The 27,246-nt window shown below is 35.6% G+C and overlaps 6 protein-coding genes across 7 annotated transcripts in view; all 6 read right to left on the bottom strand.

Moving 5' to 3' along the window:
• Positions 1–27,246, bottom strand: part of LOC120347323 (phosphoglucomutase-1-like) — a 147,263-nt gene that overhangs the window by 75,808 nt on the left and 44,209 nt on the right. The gene's annotated exons all lie outside the window — the stretch shown is intronic.
• Positions 574–6,481, bottom strand: LOC120347340 (2-Hydroxyacid oxidase 1-like). The gene is made up of 9 exons (XM_039417267.2): positions 6,345–6,481; positions 5,651–5,802; positions 4,056–4,171; positions 3,609–3,751; positions 2,886–3,043; positions 2,726–2,817; positions 2,129–2,287; positions 1,174–1,243; positions 574–741 (listed from the first exon to the last, which is right to left on the bottom strand). The coding sequence occupies exons 1-9, from the start codon at positions 6,479–6,481 to the stop codon at positions 665–667; spliced, it is 1,104 nt and encodes a 367-aa protein (XP_039273201.2). The 3' UTR covers positions 574–664.
• On the bottom strand, positions 7,664–12,504 carry LOC120347352 (beta-1,3-galactosyltransferase 5-like). Of its 2 annotated transcripts, XM_039417283.2 has the most exons (5): positions 10,463–12,504; positions 9,888–10,135; positions 9,570–9,795; positions 8,970–9,025; positions 7,664–8,624 (listed from the first exon to the last, which is right to left on the bottom strand). In XM_039417283.2, the coding sequence occupies exons 1-5, from the start codon at positions 10,558–10,560 to the stop codon at positions 8,479–8,481; spliced, it is 774 nt and encodes a 257-aa protein (XP_039273217.2). In that variant the 5' UTR covers positions 10,561–12,504; the 3' UTR covers positions 7,664–8,478. The 2 variants fall into 2 exon arrangements, with proteins under 2 accessions (XP_039273217.2, XP_039273216.2); XM_039417282.2 differs by having other exon boundaries at positions 7,666–9,025.
• LOC120347355 (uncharacterized) lies at positions 12,658–16,019 on the bottom strand. The gene is made up of 4 exons (XM_039417287.2): positions 15,807–16,019; positions 14,539–14,616; positions 14,113–14,148; positions 12,658–13,980 (listed from the first exon to the last, which is right to left on the bottom strand). The coding sequence occupies exons 1-4, from the start codon at positions 15,852–15,854 to the stop codon at positions 13,462–13,464; spliced, it is 681 nt and encodes a 226-aa protein (XP_039273221.2). The 5' UTR covers positions 15,855–16,019; the 3' UTR covers positions 12,658–13,461.
• Positions 20,307–25,545, bottom strand: LOC120347339 (2-Hydroxyacid oxidase 1-like). Its single transcript, XM_039417266.2, has 10 exons — positions 25,432–25,545; positions 25,211–25,355; positions 24,801–24,952; positions 24,046–24,161; positions 23,438–23,583; positions 22,924–23,081; positions 22,489–22,580; positions 21,995–22,153; positions 21,482–21,551; positions 20,307–21,124 (listed from the first exon to the last, which is right to left on the bottom strand). The coding sequence occupies exons 2-10, from the start codon at positions 25,345–25,347 to the stop codon at positions 21,048–21,050; spliced, it is 1,107 nt and encodes a 368-aa protein (XP_039273200.2). The 5' UTR covers positions 25,348–25,355; positions 25,432–25,545; the 3' UTR covers positions 20,307–21,047.
• Positions 25,770–27,195, bottom strand: LOC120347349 (putative methyltransferase DDB_G0268948). Its single transcript, XM_039417278.2, has one exon. The coding sequence runs from the start codon at positions 27,066–27,068 to the stop codon at positions 26,241–26,243; it is 828 nt and encodes a 275-aa protein (XP_039273212.2). The 5' UTR covers positions 27,069–27,195; the 3' UTR covers positions 25,770–26,240.

The following is a 27,246-nucleotide window of genomic DNA, read 5'->3' as shown; positions in this document are numbered from 1 at the left end:
ATCATATCCTATTGCTTCGATAGCAAAGTAGGTCTGTGGAGATCTTCTTTATGATGTCGTTACATATCAGTCTCTACTTGTACCTGGCCTCGTTCGGGACGAAGGGCGCAGGTAACCGTCGTATTGAAAAAATGGCCCTTACCAAAAGTTTGGGCCAGCTACCCCCTTGTATGCTATTAAACGAAATCGTCCTAAATATGTACGACCTCGGGAGTACACCCTCATTCAGTGAGTTATCTTAGCAGGTCCTTCTCAAAGTTTAGTTTGAGGGGGGAGAATCATTTTAGGTTGAAAAAACATGGATCAAGTTGCACTTGCATAATTTCTTGTTTTAAATGCTTGTATTGGTGCTACCTTGTTCCGCACAATTAGAAGGCTTATTCTGTACTAGCCTGAATAAGGCTTTTCTTCAAGAATTGTCCTGTTGCACAAAGAATAAAACTGCCGAATTTAATATTTTTCGACATATGACTGTCCCCCTACTACCTTTATATCCACTTCTTCTACGCCGTGGATTTAAATTTGCTGCATTGGTATAGGTACTTCTCAATGCCTTCGTTTTAGAGAATATATAATAATTTTGCAACATACAAAAGATTATAATTGCAGGTAGCATATCGAACGGTTGAACTATGAAATCGAGCATAATATCGGAAACGTGTAATCAAAATTTTGAAAGAATTCGTGTCTCATGTACGACTAAATTTGGCGTTGTTTGCAGTTCTTGAAGTGTCTTCACCCCTGTAAATAAAAGAACTTAGTTATTCTGTGCGTGTTATGATTATAAACCACTCAATCATTATTATAAAATCCTTAGTCGATCTTAGACCTTGGTCGATTTGAATATATGATCCGCAGTGAGTCGAATTTGGTTGCGGTATTTGTCTGCAAATTACGGACACTTCATTCTTGGCGAAAAAATCTACTGATTTTGTAAGTTAAAAATATAGTACGACAGGGACGGATGAACGTCGTATCAAATGAAATTAAACATGATTTCGCGCTGCAACGAGTTTGCATCTAATTAAATAAAGTTTTGTGGTCGAGTTATTGGTTTACAATAGAATGTTTCTGAAGTATGCTCAAGGCGTGCAGGTGTGTATTTGAAAAGAGTTGTAACAGTAGCGCAGTATTATTTGTACTGCACTTCGTCAATCCTTTGTTTTTTCATACCCAATAACTGCATTGCAAGTGTGAATTCATCTCTTAAAATTTCCAAAACTTTTCGTGCTCCATTTTCCCCCTGTAAAAACGATTCAAACTTTATTATTCAAATTTCCAAATATGTTTCTTCGTGCTTGGCGAGACAGAATTTTGTGATGACATACTTCTGTCCCAGACCATGCATTCATTAACTAAAGTTTTGCGGAACCAGTGCACAGTATTGCTTCCATCTTCCAAAAAACAAACAAAACCCTCGCTTCAAACTTTCTCAATAATAAGAACAATAAAAAAACGAAGATACAGTAAAGTCAACAAAGATTTTTTCTACACGTAGACATTTTAATGTGAAGTTTGGCACTGTTTTTCGCTAACAAGTTTGTCAATATTCGCTGAAAAGGACGATGTAGCAACGCGAAGCGAATTTCCCATATGACTGTCAGAAATTAGTGGTCTCACAGGGGATTTGACATGGTTCATCTGTAAAAAAAAATTGTACGAGTACGTGCTGTCAGATTATGAGGTCATTAAAACTGCCATTCTGCCCAAGTGTGTGAGCTACTATTTATGTATCGATATCTTTCAGTCGGTGATGGTACTCGCGACTCGTTTGAACGGACTAGCAGAGCGCTTTTCGGAAAAATGAACAAATTGTTTGTATCAAATCTTCATATTTACTACATCTCTCGAAAAATAGAAGTTTTACTAATTTTTTTTATTTAATTTCGAAAATACAGCGCGGGCCACTCTAAACTCCTCACCGGGCCACATGTGGCCCGCGGGCCACGGGTTGGACGACCCCGCGTTAAACCTTCCAGTACTTTAATTTTCAATCTGCATGGAGACAGGCTGGAACTAACCAAAGCCTATTAGAAGTCCATGTCTTTCAAAAATCATAATTTGAAATATATATTTGAAACGACATTAATCATTGTCTCAGTGCTATAAATACGGATATCGACCATACCCCACAAGCAAGCCCCCATAGTACAGGCCTGCCAATAAATACAGCTTTTGCACCAAGAGCGATTGCTTTCGCAATGTCAGTTCCCTTACGAATTCCTCCATCAAAGTAAACATCGCATCGTCCATTCACTGTTTTCACCACTTCGGGAAGGGAGTCGATCTAAAAGTTGAGGTACGTTTTTAGAAATTTCGAAGAGTGTAAATGCTGCGGATATTCATAAATATTACACTATGTATATTCAATTGCTAGAAATATTAAAATTCATTTAAACAACTGTTTACGGGGTTTGAAAGAGATCAATGCTCAAATATTTGGACAACGAAGTAATATCAAAATCTTTTATAGTGCTGGTAGTTTTCCGCTTAGCACCAGATCGCGGTGCTACAAAACTTCAAGTGAAAAATAAATCCCATAGAAATTTCCAAATAATAGCGACAAAAACAAACTCTAACCACTTAACTTTTCAAAGCAATTGGTCTAGTGGTTAAAGAGAAAGACGATTTTATTACAACCACAGCAACAACAAGAATACTAACGACAACAATTTAACAAAACGATGCATGGGTTCACTTAGTGTCAAACAAGAAAAAAACTTACAGTGGAAAACGTTCCACCAAGCTGTCGTCCTCCGTGGTTTGAAACTAAAATACCATCAACATTGTGTTCCAACGCTTCTGATGCCATTTCCTCTGAAATTTGTTTTTAGGAAAGAGAAGTTTTTATGGTTTATAAATAAAGAACACAAAGTTTAATTTACCGGTCAATATTCCTTTAACCAATACAGGAAGATTTGTGATGCTTTTCAACCAATCAATGCTCTCCCACTCTGATGAACCATTGGTATAGGACAAAAAGGCTTCAACTGTATTCATATTCGGCTTCCAGTGTTTGATTGATTCTGCAATATTTCTTGGCCTGTAAATTTGTCAAAATCATTCTCATATTTTCGCGACAAATCGAGTGAAAATACAGCACTGATAACAAAATTCAAAAATGATAGGAGGGAAAAGTTGGTCAGTGTGTTTGTGTTCTATGATTGAGCATTTCATATCATATTCAATTCGACGAAAGTTTTAAAGGCACTGCATGGAAATTTCCGGTTCGGTATGCTAATTTTCAAAGCCCCTCATTTTGGACGACGTGTATGCGCTCCTGCTGCGGTCACGTAGTTTATGAAACGACAATACAATTAGTCTGCTAATTTCTCGCAACGTCGTGTTGCATGGTTCTATTTCGGAGATGCATGAACCAAAGGGGCCGCAGAATGCTTTCTGTGGTAGGCCTATACGAGAACTAGATGCTACATTGCAGTTAATCATTGCATACGGAAATTGAAAATATATGACGCATATCTTCTGATCCGTGATAAAAATATAATTTTATACCCAATCATAGAAAAAATTTCGCCATTCCTATTATAGAATATGGAACTTTTACTCAGCCGTCTTATTTCAAAAATAAGAATCAAACATGGACATACTCCTGATATGAAAACTCGTATGTTTCTCCATCGTCGGTCGTATGGTGTCTTTTCCCAAATACCGCTTGGTCAATCGTTGCAATGAATCCACTAAATCCAGCCTTTTCGGCTCTTCTTACGTAGTGTTTCATCATGTTCCGATTCTTTATAAATTTTGTTGCATTGAAATAGTTTTAAAAATTATTTTTAAACATAATAATTCATTAAACAACGTCAAAAATGTTTTTAAAATTACCAGAGGTGTTTTTATTGATATTATACTTTTTTGCAAATTCCCCCAAATCATGCTGGGCTCACAGAGATGTCCAGTTCGGCAGAATTTTGTCATCTTACTCAGGGATCAACAAGTTAAGTAATACTTTTCGGTCTTTCTAAATTAAACAGATTAGCACCCTAGCTAACCTATTATTCAAATTCTTTCTCGTAGACTCCTAAAAAACCATTTACCTCAACGACTTGTATATGACACCAGCGTATGCAGTTCGGTGCTTCTTGTGCGACTTCTTCCATTGTTCGATGACTGTAAATGCTCATTCCCATCCCAACACCCAGAGATTCCGCAGCTGAAAATATTGTAAATGGTAAAATAAAACTGACAATTAAAATGAAATGTTCGTGAGGCGCCAAATAACCAGGGGGAAAAAATGTTGCTGTTAAATAAAACTCAATTTCGTGATGATTAATATGTACTTTATGCCTTTTAAAATGTGTAAACACGTAAGCCTAAGGAATAAAGGCAATGTCAACTCCTCTTGCTCGTCTCTGTCTAATTTTTTTTTTTGAAATTCTAAAATAATCACTCCTGTTCGATAAACTCGGTTCAGCAAATAAACTGCAGCTCGTGAATTGCAGCAAGTGGTGTATATCTATTGTTACGTAACAACAGAAGCAGACACTACGGAACAGAAAGTAAACTACATAGAAAGGCAAAATGAATTCATTGATTCATATACAGAGCATTTGAAATAAGAAACAATTATAATAAATACAATATGTAAATATTGAATCATATCTTTATTATGTTTAACACAATTCTGTTAATTTTCGCGCACCCTTTGGGAACTGCTGTCGTATGATATTGTGTACAATACTATTATTGAATACTATGGTATTCGAAATAAACTTAGTGTACATCAGGGGTGGCCAACACGTCGATCGCGATCGACCGGTCGATCGCCACGTCTCGAGCAGTCGATCGCGTCTGATGTTGAGTGAATTTTGTTGAAATACCCCCAAAAATTGCCTCGAACCAGTTGTGTGTTTTACAACAGGAAGAATACAGTACTTTACATGCGTAAAATACAATATACACATCAGTATTTGAGTCTGCATGGGCAAGCCCGATAAAGCATATTATTACGTGACAATTTAAGTTTTTCCGCTGCCAAGGTTTAAAATCGCGTGTCTAACTCTAGTCTAGACTGACGAACAATTCTACAATAACGTCAGCAGTATGCAAAAGTTATTGTCTCACTCCAAGAGTAGTGTGATTAATTTTATTTGCGATGATAGCAGTGGCACCAAAATGCCCAATTTGTTCTAATTCTAAGCAAGCGAAGAATCGCGTTTGGAGGAAATTGTAAATTAGATACTAAAGTTTGAGCAGTCATGTAACATTCATGGTTTGAGAATAGTTATTTTTCGCTGTATGGATGATACTTGGCAAGGTTTCTTGAAGAATTTTCAACACTTACGACTAAAAATTAGACACGCCCTTTATCTGAATTGTATGATTTAAATAAAACTTAATTAAATGATGAAACATTTAATCCGGGTACCATTAAATAATCAAATCGACAACTTAAAATGAAACATAAAAAATACAAATTTCGTGTCGATTTTAATAACAATGTGTCCACAAAGCCTTCTTATTGGCAGCGGTGGAATTTTTTGTATGCGCGTGTGCAGTTATCCGCACATTCAGTGCCCATTCGTTTTTGTGTTTGACCTTGTTATCGATCAGTCGATCGTGATCTATTTTAAGATTTTAGTCGAAAGCAGGTTGGCCTCCCCTGGTGTACTTTCTAGAACGCATGCCCTACCTTTTGCTGTTGCTACTTCGCCTTCAATCGAAGCAAGACCATGATATGCTACTGGACCAATACAAATTGGGAATGGGATTTTTGAGCCAAGTACCGTAGTTGAAATATCAACTTTTGATACGTTTCTGAGCAATTTTGGTCGAAATCTCCATCTGAAATAAAATATCATATGTGCTACTAATTCGTATTCCGGGCAGTTTCTGTAAATTATTAACTCATAAGAAGATTTGACTCGCCTATTGCGGTTACTGATGGACTGCCAGTATATATATATATTGTACATGCACATGTATTTGTTTTAGCCAATGCAGTTAAGCAGAAGATCGATTTACCACACCCAATTCTGTTATTTTGATGTGAATCCCATGACATTTTGGGCTTTATTTTCGAACATTTTCAAATTGAATACGATTATCATTCCGCAACGATACATTTTATCTTCTATATCGAATACTGCTGTGCCGATTTCAGCGAAAAGAAAAGAACATTAGTCCACATCTTTCCATATTTTTCAAAGTAATTCGAGAAATGGTCAAGTTTTGAATTCCACCTTTGATATCGCTAAGTGAGATATTATAGTCAGCGCCACGTAGCAAACGTTTGCAAATGTTTACATTGTTGTTTGCTAAGAATGCATGTAGACTGCTATACAGAATAATGTTTAACCCATAAATGTTCAATAATTGTATTATACCTTCTAAAAGCTTCACAATTCTCTCTGACCGTGTCTTCTCCCACAGCTCCTGCCGCATAATAACCCCAATTATAGGGTGACATCTTTCTTTTGGCAAGTTTCTCGAAATCTTCGATGAAATTTATTTGATCTGCCATTTTTAGTATTTATCTCTACTGATGCTTCAACTATCAATGGATATATTTGCAGTACAATAGTTTATTAACTTGAACTAATAAGTCAACAGCACTTTTTCGCTGTTGCTATCGTAAATACGTGCAGCAGTGAGATACTGCGTCTCGAGAACATTAAGCATGTCACACGGTGTTGCCAAACAGCGATTAAATCGAGCAGTTTGTCATTTTAAAAAGCTGTATTATCTAATTAAGATTTCGAGTCTGAATGAAAAAAGGAAATTATGTAAAAAAAGGTTTGAAAAGTCTCCGACTTGTTGACGTAGTGGTTCAGTAACGATAATTCGAATGGCCCCTCAGTAGAATTTAAACTTGTGTACTCGATAAAAAAAATGCCAGCAAAATGCGAAATTGAGTTGCCATGACTCTGGGGTTATGTACCCTAAATTGCCACAGTCAATGTTATTCCCGGTTCAAATTCCGATAATCCCAGAACTATAATACCTTCTTTATAGTCGTGTAAGAAATGTCTACCAATTTATTTAGGGACACTAGTTGTACACCATTTAGGGACACCATCTCGCGCAATATCTATTCTTAATAACTATGCCAATAGGCTGCTAGCGATATTTGTACAATTATATGGGCGCAGTATCTTCATACTGCGATAGGCGGATTGATTTATTGGTATTGGTCTATTGGACACGGAATGTACTACCGTGTTGTCCCGAAAATAAAAATTTAGCCTGCATTTCAAAAACTTCCCCTAAAATAAGAATGGGTTATTTCAATCTTCTTCCAAAAAATAAAACTTAATTTTGGGAGATGTCTTTTACGTTTATTTATCAAAAACATAATTACAAAGTAGAGAATTATGAGATTTTTAAATATACAAAATATGAAAACCGATATCCATTTACTTAACAATAACACGTTGTTAATTAACAACAAAAAATGGCGCTATCGACTAGGTCTCATTTTAAGGGAAGGGGATACATTAGATTCATTTTTAAAATTTAGGCTAGGTCTTATTTTCAGGCTAGGTCTTATTTTTGGGAAAACACGGTAGGTAGGCCTATGTATCATTCTGTTACTATGTTGTCGTTTTTCTTGTTAGTCATTCTTTTTCTTGTAAACTACCGGACAAATTGTTTTGAAATTCCCAGTGGTGTATTTTTCGTTAGAAGGCTAATTGCTTTTATTTATTTCAAAAATTTCTGTGGGATCTGTATGGTTCGTTTTTCGTGTGCGATGACGTTATTATAACTAAAAAATGAGGTGCCTTGCGGAAGATCCGCGATCAGGGAAGTCGTGGAGACTGCGGAACCGGTAGGATACTGTGACAAATTGCGTACCCACACTTTCTCGATTTGACTTTCGTGTCTATATATTTGAGCATCGGTCACATGGTATCTAATGATTGATATATATGGTTCCCGTACATTTGAACCCACGATAATTGCACCTGCATACTATTGCACCTATGGAATTTTTTTTGTTTTGCGGATATTTGAACCCATACTAACCCTAACCCATGGCTTTTAGCAACGGCACATAGATTGAACCCGCGGATATACACATGGGTTCAAATTTACGTGGGTTCAAAAGTACGGCACCATATATATACGTGATGATTTACATTTGTGATGTCCATCTTTTCTAGCGCACTTGAGTCCCAAACATATTTTAAATGACCAACGTTCATGGCTGTTCATACCTAGCCATAATCTGACATCTATACATTGTTCAGCACGCCGTTCTATTTGTTCGGAGGTTATCCTGTGCCCACCTATGTCTTGATCTTCGTCTTTTGGAAGAATTTAGTATGGGAATAGAATTATAAACACTGTAAAAATTGATCGCTTGACTGCTGAAACTCAGAAAGAGGAACCAAGCATTTAGGTTTTTTTTTAAATGTTAAAATTTCAACACAAAGTTCTGAGCGCAATCTAATCAAGGTTGGAAATAAGTTCTTCATCTTCTGACAATGTTGTGAGCCGAACAGTAAAGAAATTAGGAAGCTAAATTAGTTGAACGCCGTGCTTCACTATGCCTCCGGCCATAGTAGAAATCCCACAGTTGATATCTGTCCTATTGAATGTGAATTCCCGATCCGTCATTAAATCACACAAACGAAGTCTCATAAATCCTGTTATCCAAACATCATCTAAATGAAAATAGGGATACCATCTTGAAACAGAGTAAATTGCGCTCGCTTGTTTCACTGACATTGAATAAAATCCACCAGAACAATACGGTGGATAATAGTCATACGGATAGTCTTCCACGCTGATCTGCCATTTATTTTCAAATCGTTTTGGTTTGGGGACAGAGTTGTAGGTAAATGCGCAAAATATTGGTAAATTTTCTGTGTTTGACTGATTATACGAAACAGAATTGCTAGAATTTTTCGTAAAACTCTTTTCTTCAGACATTAATTTTTCAATATTTTCATATAAACGATGAAAATCTGGTAACATATCATCATCTGCAGATGAATATATCCAGTCACTTGGGAAGTTATCCGCTGTCCATTGCATCGAAGCAAGCGCTTTTAATCCAATGTTTCTGTAAAAATATTATACTTGGAAAAGAAAGGATATATATGGAATAAAGCATAATCATCATTAGTCCGTGGAAACATTATGTTCCATCCTTGTTTTAATGTTTAATCTGCCACAAACTGCGAAATTCTGATGACGTCATGGCACACACAAAAAAAATATTTGAAACACATAAAAGCAAAATCCTGATAGCAAAACATACAATCTTTACTAATGAGAATTTTTAAAGCAATCGGTCCAGTAGATAAAGAGAAATTTTCTCATAACGATAAAAAGATCATCACGAAGCACAACATAATAACAAAACAATCCATATGTATATTTCGTGCCCAATAAGCGTAATAACCTTCTATCGACAATAACAATTTTAAACCACTGATTTCAAAGCAATTGGTCTGGTAGCTAATGAGAAAGGTAAGTTTTTTCACAATAACAAACACAAGAAGAATACCAACAACAACATTATAACAGAACGACCCATAGTTCCACTTCGCGTCCAGTAGGACTGTGGAAGGTCTGGTATGGTTATGTGAAAATTGAAAATTTACCGATAAGTTTCTTCCAATTCAACCTGTAAAATATCGCCATGCACCGATTCTTCTTTTCTCAAGTTAAGGTTCTCTTCTGCAGTTGATGTATTTGCAACAACAAAAATAACATCTAAACAAACTCCGTTGAGGAATGTGTTGGAAGGCCATGTTTTTCTGATACGATCTCTTTGTACAATTCTATCGTATCCTGTCTTGACTGCAACTATCATGGACCATCTGGAATCTGCAAAACACAATAGGAAATTTGCTATACTCATACTAATTGTTTCGTTATTTATTTTACTTGTTTAAAATATAATAGGCTGAAAATGTGACCTGTTAGATTTTTGGTATTATTTGTACACAACATTTTCCAAGGTTCCATTAAAATGTTAAAAAACGGCCGTTGTGTATCCATTCGCTTTAACAAACTTATTTCTTCCAAACCAAATTGCTTGAATGACGTCATAGGATGAGTGATAGTAGTTTCAGCGGAAGAGCTGATCGATGTATTTTCGTTCCCAACTTTGTTTAGATCGATACTGCTATTCAACACATAGATACCGAAATTTGGTTTTCGTCCTCTGGAGTAAAAATTTTCACGTAAATTAACTGCGATAGGATTTTACTGGTATTAATAAGACATCCAAACAACACGACTGAGTCTAAGTAATTGTTTTAAATATATATTTTTGAAGTTGGAATATCGGATACAATGGTTGGAACAGATCAGCATTTAGATTTAAAAATTTAGTACACCCGTATAATTCCTGATACATGAATATAGTATTTAAAGTTTAGTATTCAACTTCAATAAATTTGTTGTACTCATTTTTATACAGAAGCTCATCTAAAAAATCATTTGTAAATAGCTTTTATTATGCATTGATTCCATACAATATGTACGATACCTTTCCCTGACTGAAGTTTCATACAGATAATATATTATTCCGCAAAATGAAAACGATATCAATATTATTAAACCATTCCTTATGAATGTAGTTGCCATGAATTACTTTGTTGCTCTTGACTCATAGTAAAACATTGTAAAATCGGTCTAGACTAGATTGTAATATAAAAAAATATATTTTTATTTTCACAATTTTAATTTTACAACTTTGTGGTCAATATTTTTGGCATTGCAGCTTACAGAACTTGGAATAAACGCTAGTCTGCCAGTTTTTACCCGAAGTAAAGAAATAAAAGACGTAGGGTGGAATACGTCGAACCAGAACGATTTTGGTAAAAAAAAAAGAGTATCTTCTACGCCTAAAACACCATTGCTGTACAGAGCCTTGGCCGAGAAAAAATCATGAAACAACCGTAAATAATTCAAAAACTCATCATAAACAACATTTTCTCTGATTACACCCTAGCTCACACCTCGAAGTTTCCATTATCACCTTCGCATTGAATAGCATCGGGTAACTGCTGCTACCTAACGAAATAGACTGACTTGTTGGTCTTGCTAATGGACAAGACACCGCAATTATACAGTTATGGCTTAAGATTAACTTCCAGTGTCCTAAAATGTGGGGAATAGGTTCACAACAAGCGAAATATTCAGTTGGAACAACAGTCCCTCATAATTCCTAGGTACAGTACTTGAGAAAAATAAATAGTAACCCCTGTAGATCATTAATCGCTAAACCAGGCTCGTCATTTTTATGACGCAATTTGTGTTTTGTGTCCTGATTATGTATTTAATATATATAGTTCAGGACAACAGGAATATTACGTCGATAGCAGCACTTAGCTGTTTTATCGCGCTCATCAGTTCAAATTGACTGCTTGCTGACTATATTGTGTCTATTTCAATGTAAAAAATTGCCTCTCGGCAATACAAAAAAAAATCGAAAAATCACAAACAAATTCATTGCAAATCAATTAACGAAGTAATAATAATACATGAATATCGGACACAGGAACAATCCATGATGCAGTTACAATTCATATGAGTGGTTATTTGCCAGTTTGTCAAGATATACCATCTTCTTTAAAATCATTTTGGATTCTTTATTATTGCATTATTTTATATCCTTTTACTCGGAACAAATTTTGCGATAATTCATATTATTTCGAGAGTGCGCCATCACCCTCTACTGGTTTTTCGCCCCTTATGGACGATATCGCCCTATTTGAGAAGCACGGTCCTGGAATTTCTCCTTTTTAATTTTTTTTTTTTAATAGTTCTGCCGGTCTTGCAATATTCGTACGACTATATACTACAGGCTACGATTATATACTACAGGCTTCACAGTGGAATGTGCGGTCTAATATCTGTTTTGAAATTTGAGAATTTTTTCCGCATGCCGCTCTCTTTGTTCTGGGGCTTTAGGAAGCGCGTTCTTTTCAATGAGTGTTGTTGCAGGCATGTAACACTCTTATTCATTTGAATGCTGTCAGACTGATATGATACTGTGTCGCAATCTGATGCAGTTAGCATTCGTGTTTCGAAACTTTTAATAACATGAAGAAATACAATATGCCCGAAATAACAAATATATATACGCAGGACAAGTCCAGGTAATTAATAAAAACATAACGATATGTAAACTTTTAGCAAATAAAAACACGTCTTGACGTTGTAGATGAGTTTAATGTTGTAGAATAGACACGGAGAACAAACGACGAAGGCAACGTTAGAACATCGAGAGACGAGACGACACTTATCAGAACGATTTGACTCCTAATACAAGACCTTTTCAATACCTTCCCCAAATATCCAATTGAAACCTTTTTATACGTATGTGCGTATGGTGATATCGATTCCATTAGGGTTATCGATTCGGGTTTGGAATACTAATTACCATATGTCATCGATCCAATTATATTTTCGGTTGTCATCTGTTTGTCTAATTACAACGGGAACTATATCGATGGAATTCATGAATTTGGAGAAATTAGCAATTTCCAGTCATTTTAATGAATTAATTAATTTAATGAATTTCCAGTCATTTTAACCTGAAATAACGAATTTATCCCAAAAAACTATCATCTTCCAATTGAAGTGGTAACCATACTTTCGAAACTGCGGTAACTGATACTGAATTCAGTGCTTCTTTGCCATATTATTACACGATTACAGTAAAAGAAACATTAAATATAAACATCACAATTACATTTTTATTGGAATAATATACAACTGAGCTTAATATCAGTGCATATCCTAACCTTATATTTCTGCATAATAATTCAGAACAACAAATTAGGCACTAAAATATTCTTATTTAGCTAAACCCGGACTATACAACAAGACAACACTAATGCACTAAACTCGTGCTGAAGGCAGAAGACAGGAAGTGAGATCCATTCTAGAATTATGACGTCATATAATAACGCCTGTCAACCAACTTAATACACTGCTGTTACCCGCTGCAGTAACATTTGGACTTTGTGTTTTTTAAATAACTATTTTTCATATTTTATTTAGCCAATGTTCGGAATGATGGTCATACTAAAAAATTAAATTGTGAGCAATTGCCGGGAGAAACACTTATATTAGATCCCTTATTACAATAATAAAGTCTCAGCAACGAAGCTTGGATGGTCAATTTAGGGTCGGACTTTTCGAGTATAACCCGCACATTGAATGCCACTTCATAATTATATTTGGATTGCAACGTCATTATCAAGAACGGCTAGATTTGTTTTCTTTTTGAATATTCATCGGAAATGATAATTTACGTCAAAGTGAAAATATCTTCATTTTGATTCGTAAGAGATTCAAAGTTAAATCAAAAATACCGTCAATTTTAGAATCACTTTTTTGACAAAAAAATTTGCCTAGAAGATCAAATAATTGAAGACTTGATAACTGTTGAAATCGCCATAAATTTTCATACTACACACAATAATTGTTGATTGAGCCCTAGAACGTTAGTAATCGAATAGTCAATCTTCGTCGAGTTTAATCAAGTTTCCTTGGTATATCTTTTGAATGACGACGTTTCCACAACGTGTATCCTTTTACAGCAGCTGCAGAAAGTCCACATCCAGCTACGAAATACGCAAAGTAGTATCCAAATTGGAACGTTTTTGTAAATTTCAATGATTTTTTGACGGCTGCTTTACTTGCACTCAAAGCCGCATATTTCACAGTTTCTCGGACTGTGGTAGCAGAAACTTCAGAAGCAATCGCTTTGATAGCATTTTTTGACGCGGATTTTGCGGCTGCTTCCGCTATCACTCCACTCAGAACATCGCGTATCAACTTCATTTCCGCGTTCAAATTATATCTCCCTCTTAAAGCACCAAAACACCCTCCCAAGGACATGATTAACCAACGTCGAACATTTCCATAGCACTGTTTCTTATTTTTCCAAGTTCCAAGACGACTCAGATATTGTAACCGCTCCTCCTCATCGTCAGTGGTAAATTGCACGGCTAAATTGTATGCAAAATCATCTGCGTCAGAGTAGAAGATTTCCTAAATAAAAAAAGAAATAAGCTCTGCCAATACTCTCCCCATTTTTTTTTATTAAATTACATGACTGAAAACATTCGCACACCTCAAAGTAATGAATGTCATAAAGTATTTCGAAAAAATGAAAATACTCACCTCTGATCCTACTTGTGAGTACAGACGATCGAAGTTCTGCAAACGTGGAAGAATAACATTAACGCGAGTTCAATTTTTCTTGATAAGGTTTGTAGTTTGTATATTCCTTATGTATATATAAAAGTAAGTCTCAATAATAAATCGAATTCAGTGCGAACATATTCAAGCACAGCTATTATGAAATGCACCGTAATTATTCGCAATCATTCCTGGTTGACATTTATTCTGCATTTGCAGAGATAAAATAATCAATCTTCACTGTCGCACTGTCGCTCGATATTTTTTTCTTGTCGCTATGATATTTAACTTTTGTATGCTGCATGTACAATGTATATTTTAAGTGGACTAAAAAATAAATAAACGATTGTATTTTAATGATGAATTATATGAACAAGATTGCAATCATATTAATATAATGTTACTCACCTGATTTCTGGTATGTTTTTCGTTTTCTTCTTGAACTGGTTTTTCTGAATCTTCCATTTCGTATTTTTCTGGTGTCGTCTATAAAAATACATAATATATCGTCATTTATATGCATTTTTATACTATATATTTTTGATATGCAAAAATTTCGATGGGAAAAACAGAAAAATCAATAAAAGAAAATTATATGTATTTATATACATATATATATGTGTTGAAGACATGCGCTACACAGACCACATCTTCCTCAAACCAAATGAAGTTACCACAGTAAACATGAAAAAGTGCCAAGATGCCAATGGTAATACTATAAAATTGTTGAAGAAACTAATGTTCTAGAATATGGCTATGACTACTATACGGTACTATATTATATGCATGATATAGGCACACAGTAATCGACTACGGAATCAATCAATGAATGGGTCAACGCTATATTTTTTTCATTCACAAGTTCGGTTGAGGTTTTCATTTATTACATTTAATCCAAAAACGCGGACAACTGAGAACCATTGAAGAAGAAATACGTGTTCGTCTTTCCTCAATCGGCTTGTGCACACCGAGGTGAGACCAGATATCACATTAGACCAGTGGTTTTCGAACTATTTAGGCCGCGCAATCTTTTTAGAACTTGTCAAGTCTTGCGCCCCATTTTAACAATACCTAACTAGCAATAAGCTACAAATAACAGATGGTAAGGCGAAAGTATTTTTATTCGAAAAACACGTTGAAAATACGTAGATAAAATCGCAATTTCGAAAAATATAGAAATGTAAATATTCAAAATGAAGCGGGCAAGATCAAATCCAACAATAACAATATTTATTTTCAATTAGCTTCACGCTCCCTCAAATAATTATCTACGCCCACGATTTGAGAATCACTGCTATGGACTGTTAGACTGTGATTAGTATTACTAAAAGCTCACAGCACCTGTCTTATATAATTCCCGGGGGTATTTCAGTGTTTTGTGGCCTAATTTGAAAACTCTCAATTGTGCTTAGGTCTTAGATTAGAATTCGTTAGGTCTTTTTTCAACTTAAGTCAACAAGCTATTGGTTTCGCTATTTCCTTTTTGTCTCATTCTCAATCTTTTTCCCGAAAAGTCGAAAAATGCCATTTGGTATTTCGTAAACAAATTATGATATATATATATAAATGCTCTGCGAATTGAAAAAAACTTGAAAACCACTGCCATACATTGATGAGAAGCAGCAGATTGAAATATTGAAAAAGCCCACACCACATGTGAATAAATTTTAATTTACCGCTTCAGATGATTTAGTTTTCTTTTCTTGTTTGTCGTTTTCTTTCATTCCCGCGCGAGACGAATGTTTTAAAACCTTATTTCGTGTACTGTTATACTCAATTGTAAGACAAACCTTTGACTCAGGAACTCATTATTTTTACATTTTCAGTTTAATTTTTACACATGTGTCCCTGCTGACAAAACAAGATTCAAACTAAATTTAGTTTAATAGTTGTACAAGTTATATTGTTATAGTCACACACTTTTACTCTGGCCTGAGCTGCATATTTTCACATATGATTATTCCCCTCAGACACTATAAGACTATAAGTCGAAACCTCAACATCAGCTATATTAAAATCGCTTGATCGAATGCAGTAGATTAAATTATGTTGGGTAGACCGTAGACGAATACACATACATTTAGTGTAGCGAATAAACATTATATCTAATATCATTATTCTTTAATATTTGTTCAACTCAAATATAAATAACACTAGGATGAGATTTGATGAACTATTAAACTTTATGTCGCAGCGTGTGTAATACTTATTATAGTTGAATAGCTTTCTGTGTAATTTATATACATATCAACCGTTGACTCAGCCTTTATACTTCCAAGGACTGATTAAAATTACAAAAAAATGTTGGATGTTACTGTGGGCATTTAATTGCTTGATGATGGCCAGTGGCGTTCCTAGAGGGGGGGGGGGGGGGGGGGGGGCGAATGGGGGCAACCGCCCCGGGCAACACATTGTAGGGAGGCAGCAGAACCAAGCTGTAGAGTTTGCGTTATTACACATGCTATTCTAGATATGTTCTTATTTAATTAAAAGCTAACAATATGTGTTCTGTGGTGATGGTTATTCAACAAGGGTTGTTTCCCCGACCCTTGACCACAGACATTTTTTTCCTATATTTTACAATTGCAACATTTTTGATGCTTAGTTTAATAAATCCAACGTTTCTTTCTTACTTTGACCTTTATTTGATTTATTCTCGTTAATGACGACATGTTTAATCTGTTTATCACCCAAATTATTTTAGAACTTAGGTGTAAGGGGCAGCATTATCAGAAACTCGCCCCGGGCAGCAGACTAGTTTGGCACGCCCCTGATGATGGCAATTAAGATACATTCTCTGTTCTTCCCGATCAACTTGTCGATGTCACAAATGTTATAACCTAAATTAAGAACGATACATCATTCTCTCTCTGCGGCTGCGTGTCCTCATATTTTCTTCATGTCTCATACCAATCCCATATCTACCTTAAAAACGTTCGGAATATTCTTTGATTGTTTCTGGCATTGTACAGCTTGTATAAGATCCAGCCGCTGAGTAAAACTGAAGATTCATAAACCTCACTGGCATTTTGAAATCAACACAGTATAATATTACAAATACATTATCGCAACGGGAGCTACGAAGATAGCTGTGATTTGATAAATGATTAACTATGCCGATGCTACACGTACCGGGGTCAATACCAAGTAATATCGTAAGAAACACGATATATAATTGATTTCGATCCAAATTTTTATCACCATATTAAAAGATCGGCCATATCTGGAGATGGGATTCAAAAAGAATACGCTAAGAACAGCAATGAGAGAATACGCTAATAGAGCAACACTGAAATAAATGGATACGAAAGCCTAACCAATATTCCGGACTGCCTCAGCTTTACGAGGCCATTCGGCAATGATGATTGATGCGTCTTCAGTGTTTATACCTTTCACAGTACCTAGACTACAGCGCGTCACCGGTATCTAAAAACTTTCAACTTTCGCGTACAACGAGTTCGCAAAATCAAAACGGAAGACGGCCGTCACGCATTGCGGAGTAAAATCCGTGTTCCCATGAATTAAAAAATATAATACAGCGAAATTTTGGATGCAATATCAGATCTCATAGGATTCATGTAAAATTAAAGAGTAACTAATAGAAGTTATAGCAATTTGTTTTATTTCAGAAATTTTCTCTCTGTCCTTGGGAAACAGAAGTTTCATTTCAATTCACGGGATCAATTTTCTGTCGCGTTCGGCCGCCTCCGTCACGATTGTACGCTGATGTTTCAGCAAACTTGGTGTTCAGCTAAGGAAGTAAGTTGGCCATACGGGTACTGCAGTGCATGCGGCAAGTGTCTGTCAGCCTCATTTGCCAAAGTTGATACAATTTTAGTATACAATTCAATGCATATTGCGAAACGCAAATATAGGATCGAAATTGAAAGATAGTCCCACGTAAGTAATCTTGTCTCACATACCATTAAATCGAATAACTTCTTATGTTCCTACTATCCATTGGAAATTTCAGGTCAATATTTCATTGTTAAAATGAGGCCTAATTTACCTATTTGAATTTTTATAGCAAACACGAAAATGAAGTACACGAAAATGAAGAAATTGAAGTACCAAATCAATGTCTTAGCGAGAAAGTTTGTTTACCCTGTTTGCTATCAACTTTATTCTACCCACTATAAAATCTCAACTAGAAAATGCTAATACAGACTAAACTTTCCCACACGATACTCTTTGAAAAAATTCCAAAAATTAATTGATTTTTGAGTTAGTTGAATGAGATCGAATGCGCTTTAAAGAACGAAAGAGTTTGATAGAGCAGTCGCAATCGATCGTGAATGTTCAGAAATACCACTGCTGTGATATAAACGCAACAATTGTTAGGATAGCACAGAAACTACATATGACATTCGGAAAAAGTTAAATTTAATATGGCATTTGTAAGTAATTACTATTTGCATGGACAGACAGTATACTGGAATAACAGCAATCCGATTTTGAAATAGACACCACAAGCGGTATATATACATCAAATAAAACGAATCCCAAAACCTGAAATAAATCATGCATTAAACAAATTATAACAACAAATCATTATGCATAACAGTGAATTTGTCGGGAGCCGACTTGGATGACAGTATGGTCGTATTGCTCCCTCCAGTCTCTACCAATAACAGCGTTTATTGGACACGTTAGTGGACATAACGATCGTTTTGGTATTTTTGTTGTTCTTGTTCTTATTTGTCTTCTTCTTGGTATCGTTATGAAAAAATCGCTTTTGTGGTTGATTACTGGACCAATTGCTTTGAAATTTTCAGTGAGTAAAGATTATATTTTTCCCCAGAAGGCTATTACTTTTATTTATTCTTAAATTTTATATGAATCCTATGAGATATGATATTTCATACAAAATTTCGCGGTATTTATTTTTACTCATGGGAACACTGTTTTACACTTATTTCAAGCGGTTTCGCGATCGATTGTCTTGCTCAGTACTACAGCTACTGTAGGTCGGTACTGGTAAGTTGCCATACCGGTACCGTAACGCAGTGAAATTGACTTATTCCTTCCGCGGTATTACTAATGCTGCAATGCAAGTTTTATAGCATATCGTATGCGGAACGGAATATCAGACCTACAGGTTCGATACCGGTACTGGTAGCTCAGTACGTAAGTACCGGTACGATACTGGTGCCGGTACCGGTGTCTTACCACAATGAAATTACCGTAACTTATTCTTTCACGGTCCTACCAGTGCAGTAATGCAAGCGTTGTAGCACTTGTAGCGTACTATATTTGTTTATTTTGATGAGAGTCTACTGGAAACAACATAAAATTTGAAAGGGAAGAGTTGTTCTGTGATCAATTATCTGTCCTAAAGTGTAAACAACATAAAATTTGCAAGGGAACAACTGTTCTGTGATCAATTACCGTATATGGCCTACAGTGTACAGGTCAGATGCTGGCTGACTGCTAACCGGTACTGGTAGCTCAGTACGTAAGTACGATACTGGTACTGGTGCCGGTACCGGTGTCTTACCACAATGAAATTACCGTAACTTATTCTTTCACGGTCCTACCAGTGCAGTAATGCAAGCGTTGTAGCACTTGTAGCCTACTATATTTGTTTATTTTGATGAGAGACTACTGGAAACAACATAAAATTTGAAAGGGAAGAATTGTTCTGTGATCAATTATCTGTCCTAAAGTGTAAACAACATAAAATTTGCAAGGGAACAACTGTTCTGTGATCAATTACCGTATATGGCCTACAGTGTACAGGTAAGATGCTGGCTGACTGCTAACTCAGTACCGCACCTACGTTAGGTACCGGTACCGCCGTGAATTTAGCTCTCATCTCTTTGTTGGACACGTAGTGGACATAACGATCGTTTCAATATTATGTTGTTGTTGTTGTTCTTTGACACGTTTTTAAAAAGTCGCTTTTCTCTTCGAATACTGGACCAATTGCTTTGAAATTTTCAGTGGTTAAAGATAAAAATTTTCTCCAGAAGGCTATTACTTTTTTTTTCGCTATGACGTCATCAAAATTATGTGACTCTACGTGTCCATATATTTGAGCATAGCTCTCTTGTTTATAAGTATGCATTCATATTTACCGGTATATTTGTTTTGGTTAACAATCAATAAATCTCTCTCTCTCTTTATAGCAACAAAAATATGTAATTGGTATTTTTTTAAATACTTCACTGACTATAAATGAAAACAGTGTGCATTTTATGCCAGAACAGGAAAGTTGCACTGTTGAAGTTTCGCTTACAACTCGAATGGTAGCATTCTTTTTTTTATCATCATCATGTTGCAATTCTTGAGTATTGTACTGTATATCGCAAAACGGAAGCTTCACTACAGTAGCAAAAATAAAAAAATTATTGCAAACGAAAGCAAAAAAGGTTTAGACATTAAAACTAAAGAATTAAAAACTGTCCAAATTGTGACATTTAGAAAAACGGTAAATAAAATTAGGTTATGGTGAATATCTGCCTAACCTAGATTCCAACCTCCTCAGATGCTAAACAGCTTAATTGGACACGTCAGTGGGCATAACGATCGTTTGAATATTATGTTGTTGTTCTTGTTATTCGTCAGGATTTTCATTAAAAAATCGCTTTTCTCTCCGAATACTAGACCAATTGCTTTGAAATTTTCAGTGGGCTATCACTTTTATTTATCTCTAAATTTCGTATGAAATCTGATATTTCGTCCAAAAATTTGCTGTACACTGGCTGTCCGGTTTGATTCTGTAAATTCTTGCTACGCGAAACTCGGATATTTTTTGAGGGTACCTGTGGCGTCAAAGGTAAGGATTGCTTCGCTCTGGTTAACGTGTTCATATATTTGAGCGTTGCTCTCTTGTTATTATTATTAATTGCATTCACTATTATTTTACATTTTCTATTAGGAATATATAATTAGAGATGGCGAGTTTTGACATTTTATTATAATTTTGAAAATAAATATGATTCGTGCACCACCAGGTCGGGCGTTGTTTGCAGTTCATCCAAAGACTTTACACCTGTGAAAATATCAATGAACTTGATACATTATTTATCATCAGTAAACAAATGTATTCATACAGGTCGCTCATAACTTCCTCCACCATCAAGTCCATGAATCCGAAACAAATAACTACCTATCTAAACCAATATTCGACATGTACTCTTAAGCCGACGACAGTCCATGAAAACAATATGCTTAAGTCGTTTTCTCGGCTTTTCTCACCACGGGGATAAAAATGTAAATTCTATTACTCGTGAAATTATAAATTTAGCTATAAGCGCTGTCCCACTTACTGATATGGGTATAATTTTATACGCCCGAGAGTGCTACGGAGGTTTTTGTTTATTTTGTTCATTTAGAAAGATAGTCTTACCTAAAAGCTGCATTGTGGTTACCAATTCGTCACGCAATATTTCCAACACCCTTTGTGCTCCTTCCTTTCCCTGCGAATGATAGAAGATATTTAGGAAACTTTTTCGGCATATAGACACAAGTAACAGAGTTAAAACGACACTATGGCGAATCGATTCATGAATGTCTGTACGACGCTGAAAGTCGAGTCTGCATGATGTTGATGGTACAACTAATAATTAAAAATTCAAACAGCTCAGTTTTGTGTTAAGAAACCAAATATCGAAGCAATCCTTGGACCACTACCACTAGTAGATAAAATGAGCTGAACCTTTCCTACAAACCTTGTCAGTGGACAACTGGTTTGTACCGCAGCACTTGGGGAATTAATGGGATGAATTAAATTTTATGATATGTTCTAGGTTAGGATGAATATAAAACTGTATTCAAATGATTAGAGTAATCCTTGAAAGAGGAATCGTAGCAAAGTTGTTACAGGGTGTTCTCGCAAAAGAAACAAACCTAAAGAACATACCCCGCAAATAAGACCCCAGAGTATGGGTCTTCCTACGAAAACCGCTTTTGCCCCAAGAGCGATTGCTTTTGCAATATCAGTTCCTTTACGTATTCCTCCATCAAAGTAAACATCGCATCGCCCATTTACTGCTTTCACAACTTCGGGAAGAGAGTCGATCTGAAAGTAATCAGTAGTTTATTTTTTCAGCGTACTAAAAGCACACTTGATATACAGATTGAATAATGAAAAATCATTTCAGGGTGAGGCGAGCAGCGAGGAAACCAAATTTGGTCATCGAGCAGCAGCAGCCATAAGAAATTCCAACAAGAAAATAATAACAAAAATAGTCGACAAGAAAACGTCTCCGTTCAACAGCAATCTAAGTAATCACGACGACAGCTGAGTTGGGGCAAAGTGTAGAGAATACCATGTCGTACTGTTTTCAATAGTACTTTTAGGCGTGTGGGATAGTATAAGTTATTTATCTTAGTGGAAGTTTGAATCAAACTTACAGAAGCGAAAGTGCCATCCAGTTGTCTTCCGCCGTGGTTTGACACGATTATTCCGTCAACCTTATGCTCAACAGCCTTCAAAGCCATTTCACCTAAAAAATTATATATATTCATAATTGAGCATGCGTCGATAGTAAAAATTCTGCAGTTCGATTCGCTGCTTCGTGTCGGGAACAATGGCAGTTACATTAGCGTATATTAGAACAAAACAAGGCAATATACTTTACTAAGATTACGAGAACAACATTTTTTGTTTGATAACCATGTTTGTTTTTGTATTCTGAAAAGAATATGTTGTCAGCTATTTGATACGCTAGTCATATTATTGAGCCAATCAAAGAGCATGAGCATGTTTCATTTACGCAGTTTCAATCATTTTAATTGTGAAATTTATACACATAAACAATCTATAATAACGCTTCACTCTTTTCTTACTTGTCAAAATTCCTTTCACTGCTATTGGTAATTTAGTAATTGATCTCAACCAGTCAAGGCTGTCCCATTCAGTGGTCCCATCAGTTAAATGAAGAAATGCTCTTATTTCATTCATATGTGGCATAAAATGTTTCGTTGATTCCAATAGGTTTGTGCTTCTGTGAAAAAAGTCAAGAAGGCAGAAACCAACTTATAAATTAGAGCAATTTTACCTCTAAGATATCCATGAGTTAATGCTCACCTTGCATTTAGAATTTACAGGACAGGCCACCGAAAGAGAACTAATACGAGAAATTACAGTGTATTTAATTGAAGGAACCGGTAATTATCGAGACTCAAGTCTTTTTTATATAACCTTGCTTGCAAGTAAAACAGTATAATGATGGAGATTTTTGAGCATCTTTTTAGACGCTCTTTGTTTAGTGATTTTGTATTTTTAGGGATATTAGACCAACCATACAGACAAAACAGAACAATTGCATCAAAATTGGACATTTGAACGTGCAAAACTTACGGGTGCAATTGTTTAAACGCGAAACTAGTTCCGTCTGGATATCTATGATGACGATTTCCTAAAACTGCTTGATCAATGGTTACGATGAATCCGTTGTAACCCGCTTTTTCCGCCCTTTTCACGTAATGTTTTATCAAATCACGGTTCTAAATATCAAGAGTCACTGCAATTAAAAAACGAAAGTGGTTGACTCAATTGGGGCATAGCCATTTCTTCTCTCTCTCTCTCTTTATATATATATATACAAAAGATGGTACTCCCGTAGTATGTGTATCAGGTTTGGGTTAGACTATAATTTTATTTCGATTTTCTCTATTTTAGTTCTATTACGAATCCGGGGACTGTTGGTGTTAGCCAAGTGAATATACCCCCTGCACATAGGTTTTAGTCCCTTTACACAACTTGATATAAAGTAGGCGACCAAAATTAGTTGCCTCCATATTGGTACACATACTTCTGGAGTGCCCAAATTATTCGAATGAATTGCGGTATTTATTTGCCGAAATTTATCGTTTCTCGGACAGGCATGATTTTGTCAGTGGCAGATTTCACAGGGCCTTTTTGTTTGGAGTGGAAATAGGAAATCGTCGTATAACAAATAAGAATACCCGGACTATTTGAACATGGCACCATTTTGTGCCCTTTGGTGCTTGATGAGCCACTTCTTCCATAGTACGGTTACTATAGATACTCAATGCCATTCCGGTACCAAGCGATTCAGCAGCTAAAACAAAACAAAAACGGGATAAAAATGATATACTATGTTAAAATAGCTTGAAATCAGTGAGAAAAATATTTGTTTTGAGGTATATCATAAAGATCACAAGTCTTATATGCCAGTGTTTTCCAACCTAAGGAAAATTTTCTTGGGTCAACTTTTTCTCAACAAGAACCTAAAAGTTACAAATGTAATTTTTAGTAAATTTCATTGTTTATTTTATATTTCTTATCTAAGTGTTGATTAATAGAAAATGTAAAAATCTTGCAGCATTTATTTTGCTCAGGTGTAGAAACGCCATGATTTAAAAACTTCGCCGACGGCAAACAAGCGCAGTTTTCTAACTTTGAGGTAACTTCTGGGGAAATAAATGTTAAGTAAAAATGATTGTTTCATTTAGTCACTTAATTTTGCGGGTAGTATTACATGTCATTTATTATTTGATAATACCCCTGACCCTCAGTACCAAGATTCAAAAAAAAATATAGAAAATAAATTTACATTTTAAGGGCAACTTATACGGTCTGTGAGAAAATGGTTCTGCAGTTGATCAGCGAATTTTGATTGTGCCGTTAGTGCTATAAAGTTATTTGACCTTATTAACACTAGTTAATTAATCAATTAATTTCTATCATATTTGAACACCTTGAGCCGTTTCAACTTCGCCCTCGGCGCAGGCGATAGCATGATGAGCCGTCGGGGCAATGCAAATAGGAAACGGAATATTTGAACCAAGAACTGTTGTTGATATATCCACTTCTGACACATATCGCAGTAGTCGAGGCCGAAATCTCCATCTAAAATTAAATAAAAAACACCTCAAGACGTTTTATCTATACTAATATATACGTCATTAAGAAGTCTTCCTGAGACACACAATGATAGGCTGCATAGGACACTAAAAACGAATAACGTGAATATGTGCATAGCTGACTCAGCTTTTTATTGTTTTTTGTATGCCAAAATGATGTTTAGTTTGAGTTGTCCTCGAAAGACTGCCTTATTTTTTCTTGTGACAACTGTTGGTTATATCTGTCAATAGAACGAGAAATTACCTTTTGTATGCCTCGCAGTTTTCGTGCACAGTTTGTTCTCCGACTGATCCCGCTGAATAGTATCCCCAGCCAAAAGGTGATACTTTTTTTTTCGCTTCTTTTTTAAAATCTTCGACAAAAATCAGCTCTGCACTCATAATTTTATCTATATATAAGTAAGTGACTTGAACGTGAAATAATATATGACTCCAACCTTTGCCAACCAGCAAGATAATACTTACATATAATGTGTGTTAAACCAGCCAAATTTTCCACAAAATTGAACTAAGCTAAATATTCAGTCCTATGTCTGTTATAGAATAAATTCTTGGTTTATCACGTTTGTTGGACGACAAAACATGATATGCGATAAGCGCATCGGTGCGTGCAAAACGTGTAAGTACAAACCTTGCGAAACGCAAACAAGCCAATGAAGCTTGCACTTATTTGCACAGTGAACTGAATCTTCGTGTTTTGTTTGTTTTGTACACGTCTGCACTTTGTAAATACTCAAAGAAGAAGTAAATATTGAATTTTGTATCGTGTGAAAAGTCGAGCAGTCGGGCGCGCAATTATATTTTGTTAGCCCATTATTTGCCCCCGTTAAGAAGTGTATTTTACTGCAAGAAAATTCTCACAAATAAATTGTTATGTGTACCAAAACCCAAGGTAAAAATGACACAACACCAATCCCAGTTCAACGATAAGTATATACAATATAAAAGCAGTTGATACGTTTGTGCAGAAGCTTCTTACGAATGTATTAGGGATTTTGTGTGGCAGGCATTTCTGCTCGCCAAAATAATCAAAATTAGCCCAAAACTGCAATAACAAAAACATTTTTTTGATTATTATCCTCTTTTCGAGTTTTGCGTTATTTCAGAACATAAATAAATCTAAAAATATACTTTTCGCCCTCCAGCATTGAACTACATGTCACGCTTGTGTAAAAAGTATTATGTAGTTGTTCGGATAGTTAATCATCATGAACCACACAATTCAATCGCTTAATTATTAAAATTAAAGATATTACAAAATGCCAAAATGTTGATCACAGTCGTCCGGCAAGAATTACAAATACTTCCCACGTGACTTGTATATTAACCTGATTATCTGATAATTGTTCCATGCCCCAAAGCTTTTTCAAATTATTAGCAAAGTCGGTTAGAATATCTAATTCTGGCAATGATTTCTGATCCAAAAGTTTTTGATAACCAGACCACGTTGATACATATTGCAAAAAATCTTCCAAACAAATACTTTGTTGTATTTTGTGGCTATCAATGCGGTGTTTATTTTCTGTGGAGATTTTGTCAAATATTTTACAGTAACGATCGTGCACGTGGCTGTTACGTTCGTGCCAGACACATTTGGAGTGCAGCTCAGATAATATTGGAGTAACACGTGGATCTGGATCACTTCCTATTTGTGCCAGTGCTGGTCTGCAGTATCCGTATAACGCAAGACAACCAGTGGGTTTAAGCACTCTTCTACACTCGCGATAAAATAGTTCAAAGTCTAACCAGTGAGCAGACATACCGGAGCAAACTAAGTCCACAGAATCGCTACGTAAGGGCATTGCTTCCGCTTGGGATACCATGTAAGAAATATTAGTATGGAACTTGCGCTTCATCGCTTGCTCGATCTGACGTTTGCTAGGATCAAAGCCTATTATCTTCCGAACATATGGTTGAAAAATATTTGTAGAATGTCCTGTGCCACATCCGACGTCGACCATCAAGTCTATTTTATCACCACGTACGATACCTTTTTCCATCTTGACGTATTTGGCAATATCTTCAACAACGGCATTAGGATATTTAGGTCTATAAACAGCATACAGTTCCGCATGTTTAGCCTTCTCAAAAACCCTGATCATGCCGACATGTATTGCATAACAGTGACGCTTAAATCGATAATCCCGTCGAAACCGGTACAAACGTGTTGGCAACAACCGCAAGTTGTATAAATGAGTTTATCATTTACGCACTCATGTGTTCTGTCAATATTTACCAGACAGAAAAATAAGTACACTGATAACTTCCGAACATGCTTAC

The sequence above is a fragment of the Styela clava genome, chromosome 11, assembly GCF_964204865.1.
Source record: "Styela clava chromosome 11, kaStyClav1.hap1.2, whole genome shotgun sequence".
Taxonomy (NCBI): domain Eukaryota; kingdom Metazoa; phylum Chordata; class Ascidiacea; order Stolidobranchia; family Styelidae; genus Styela; species Styela clava.
The sequence above is the reverse complement of the archived record's forward strand: the minus strand, read 5'-3'. Positions and strand labels throughout refer to the sequence as shown.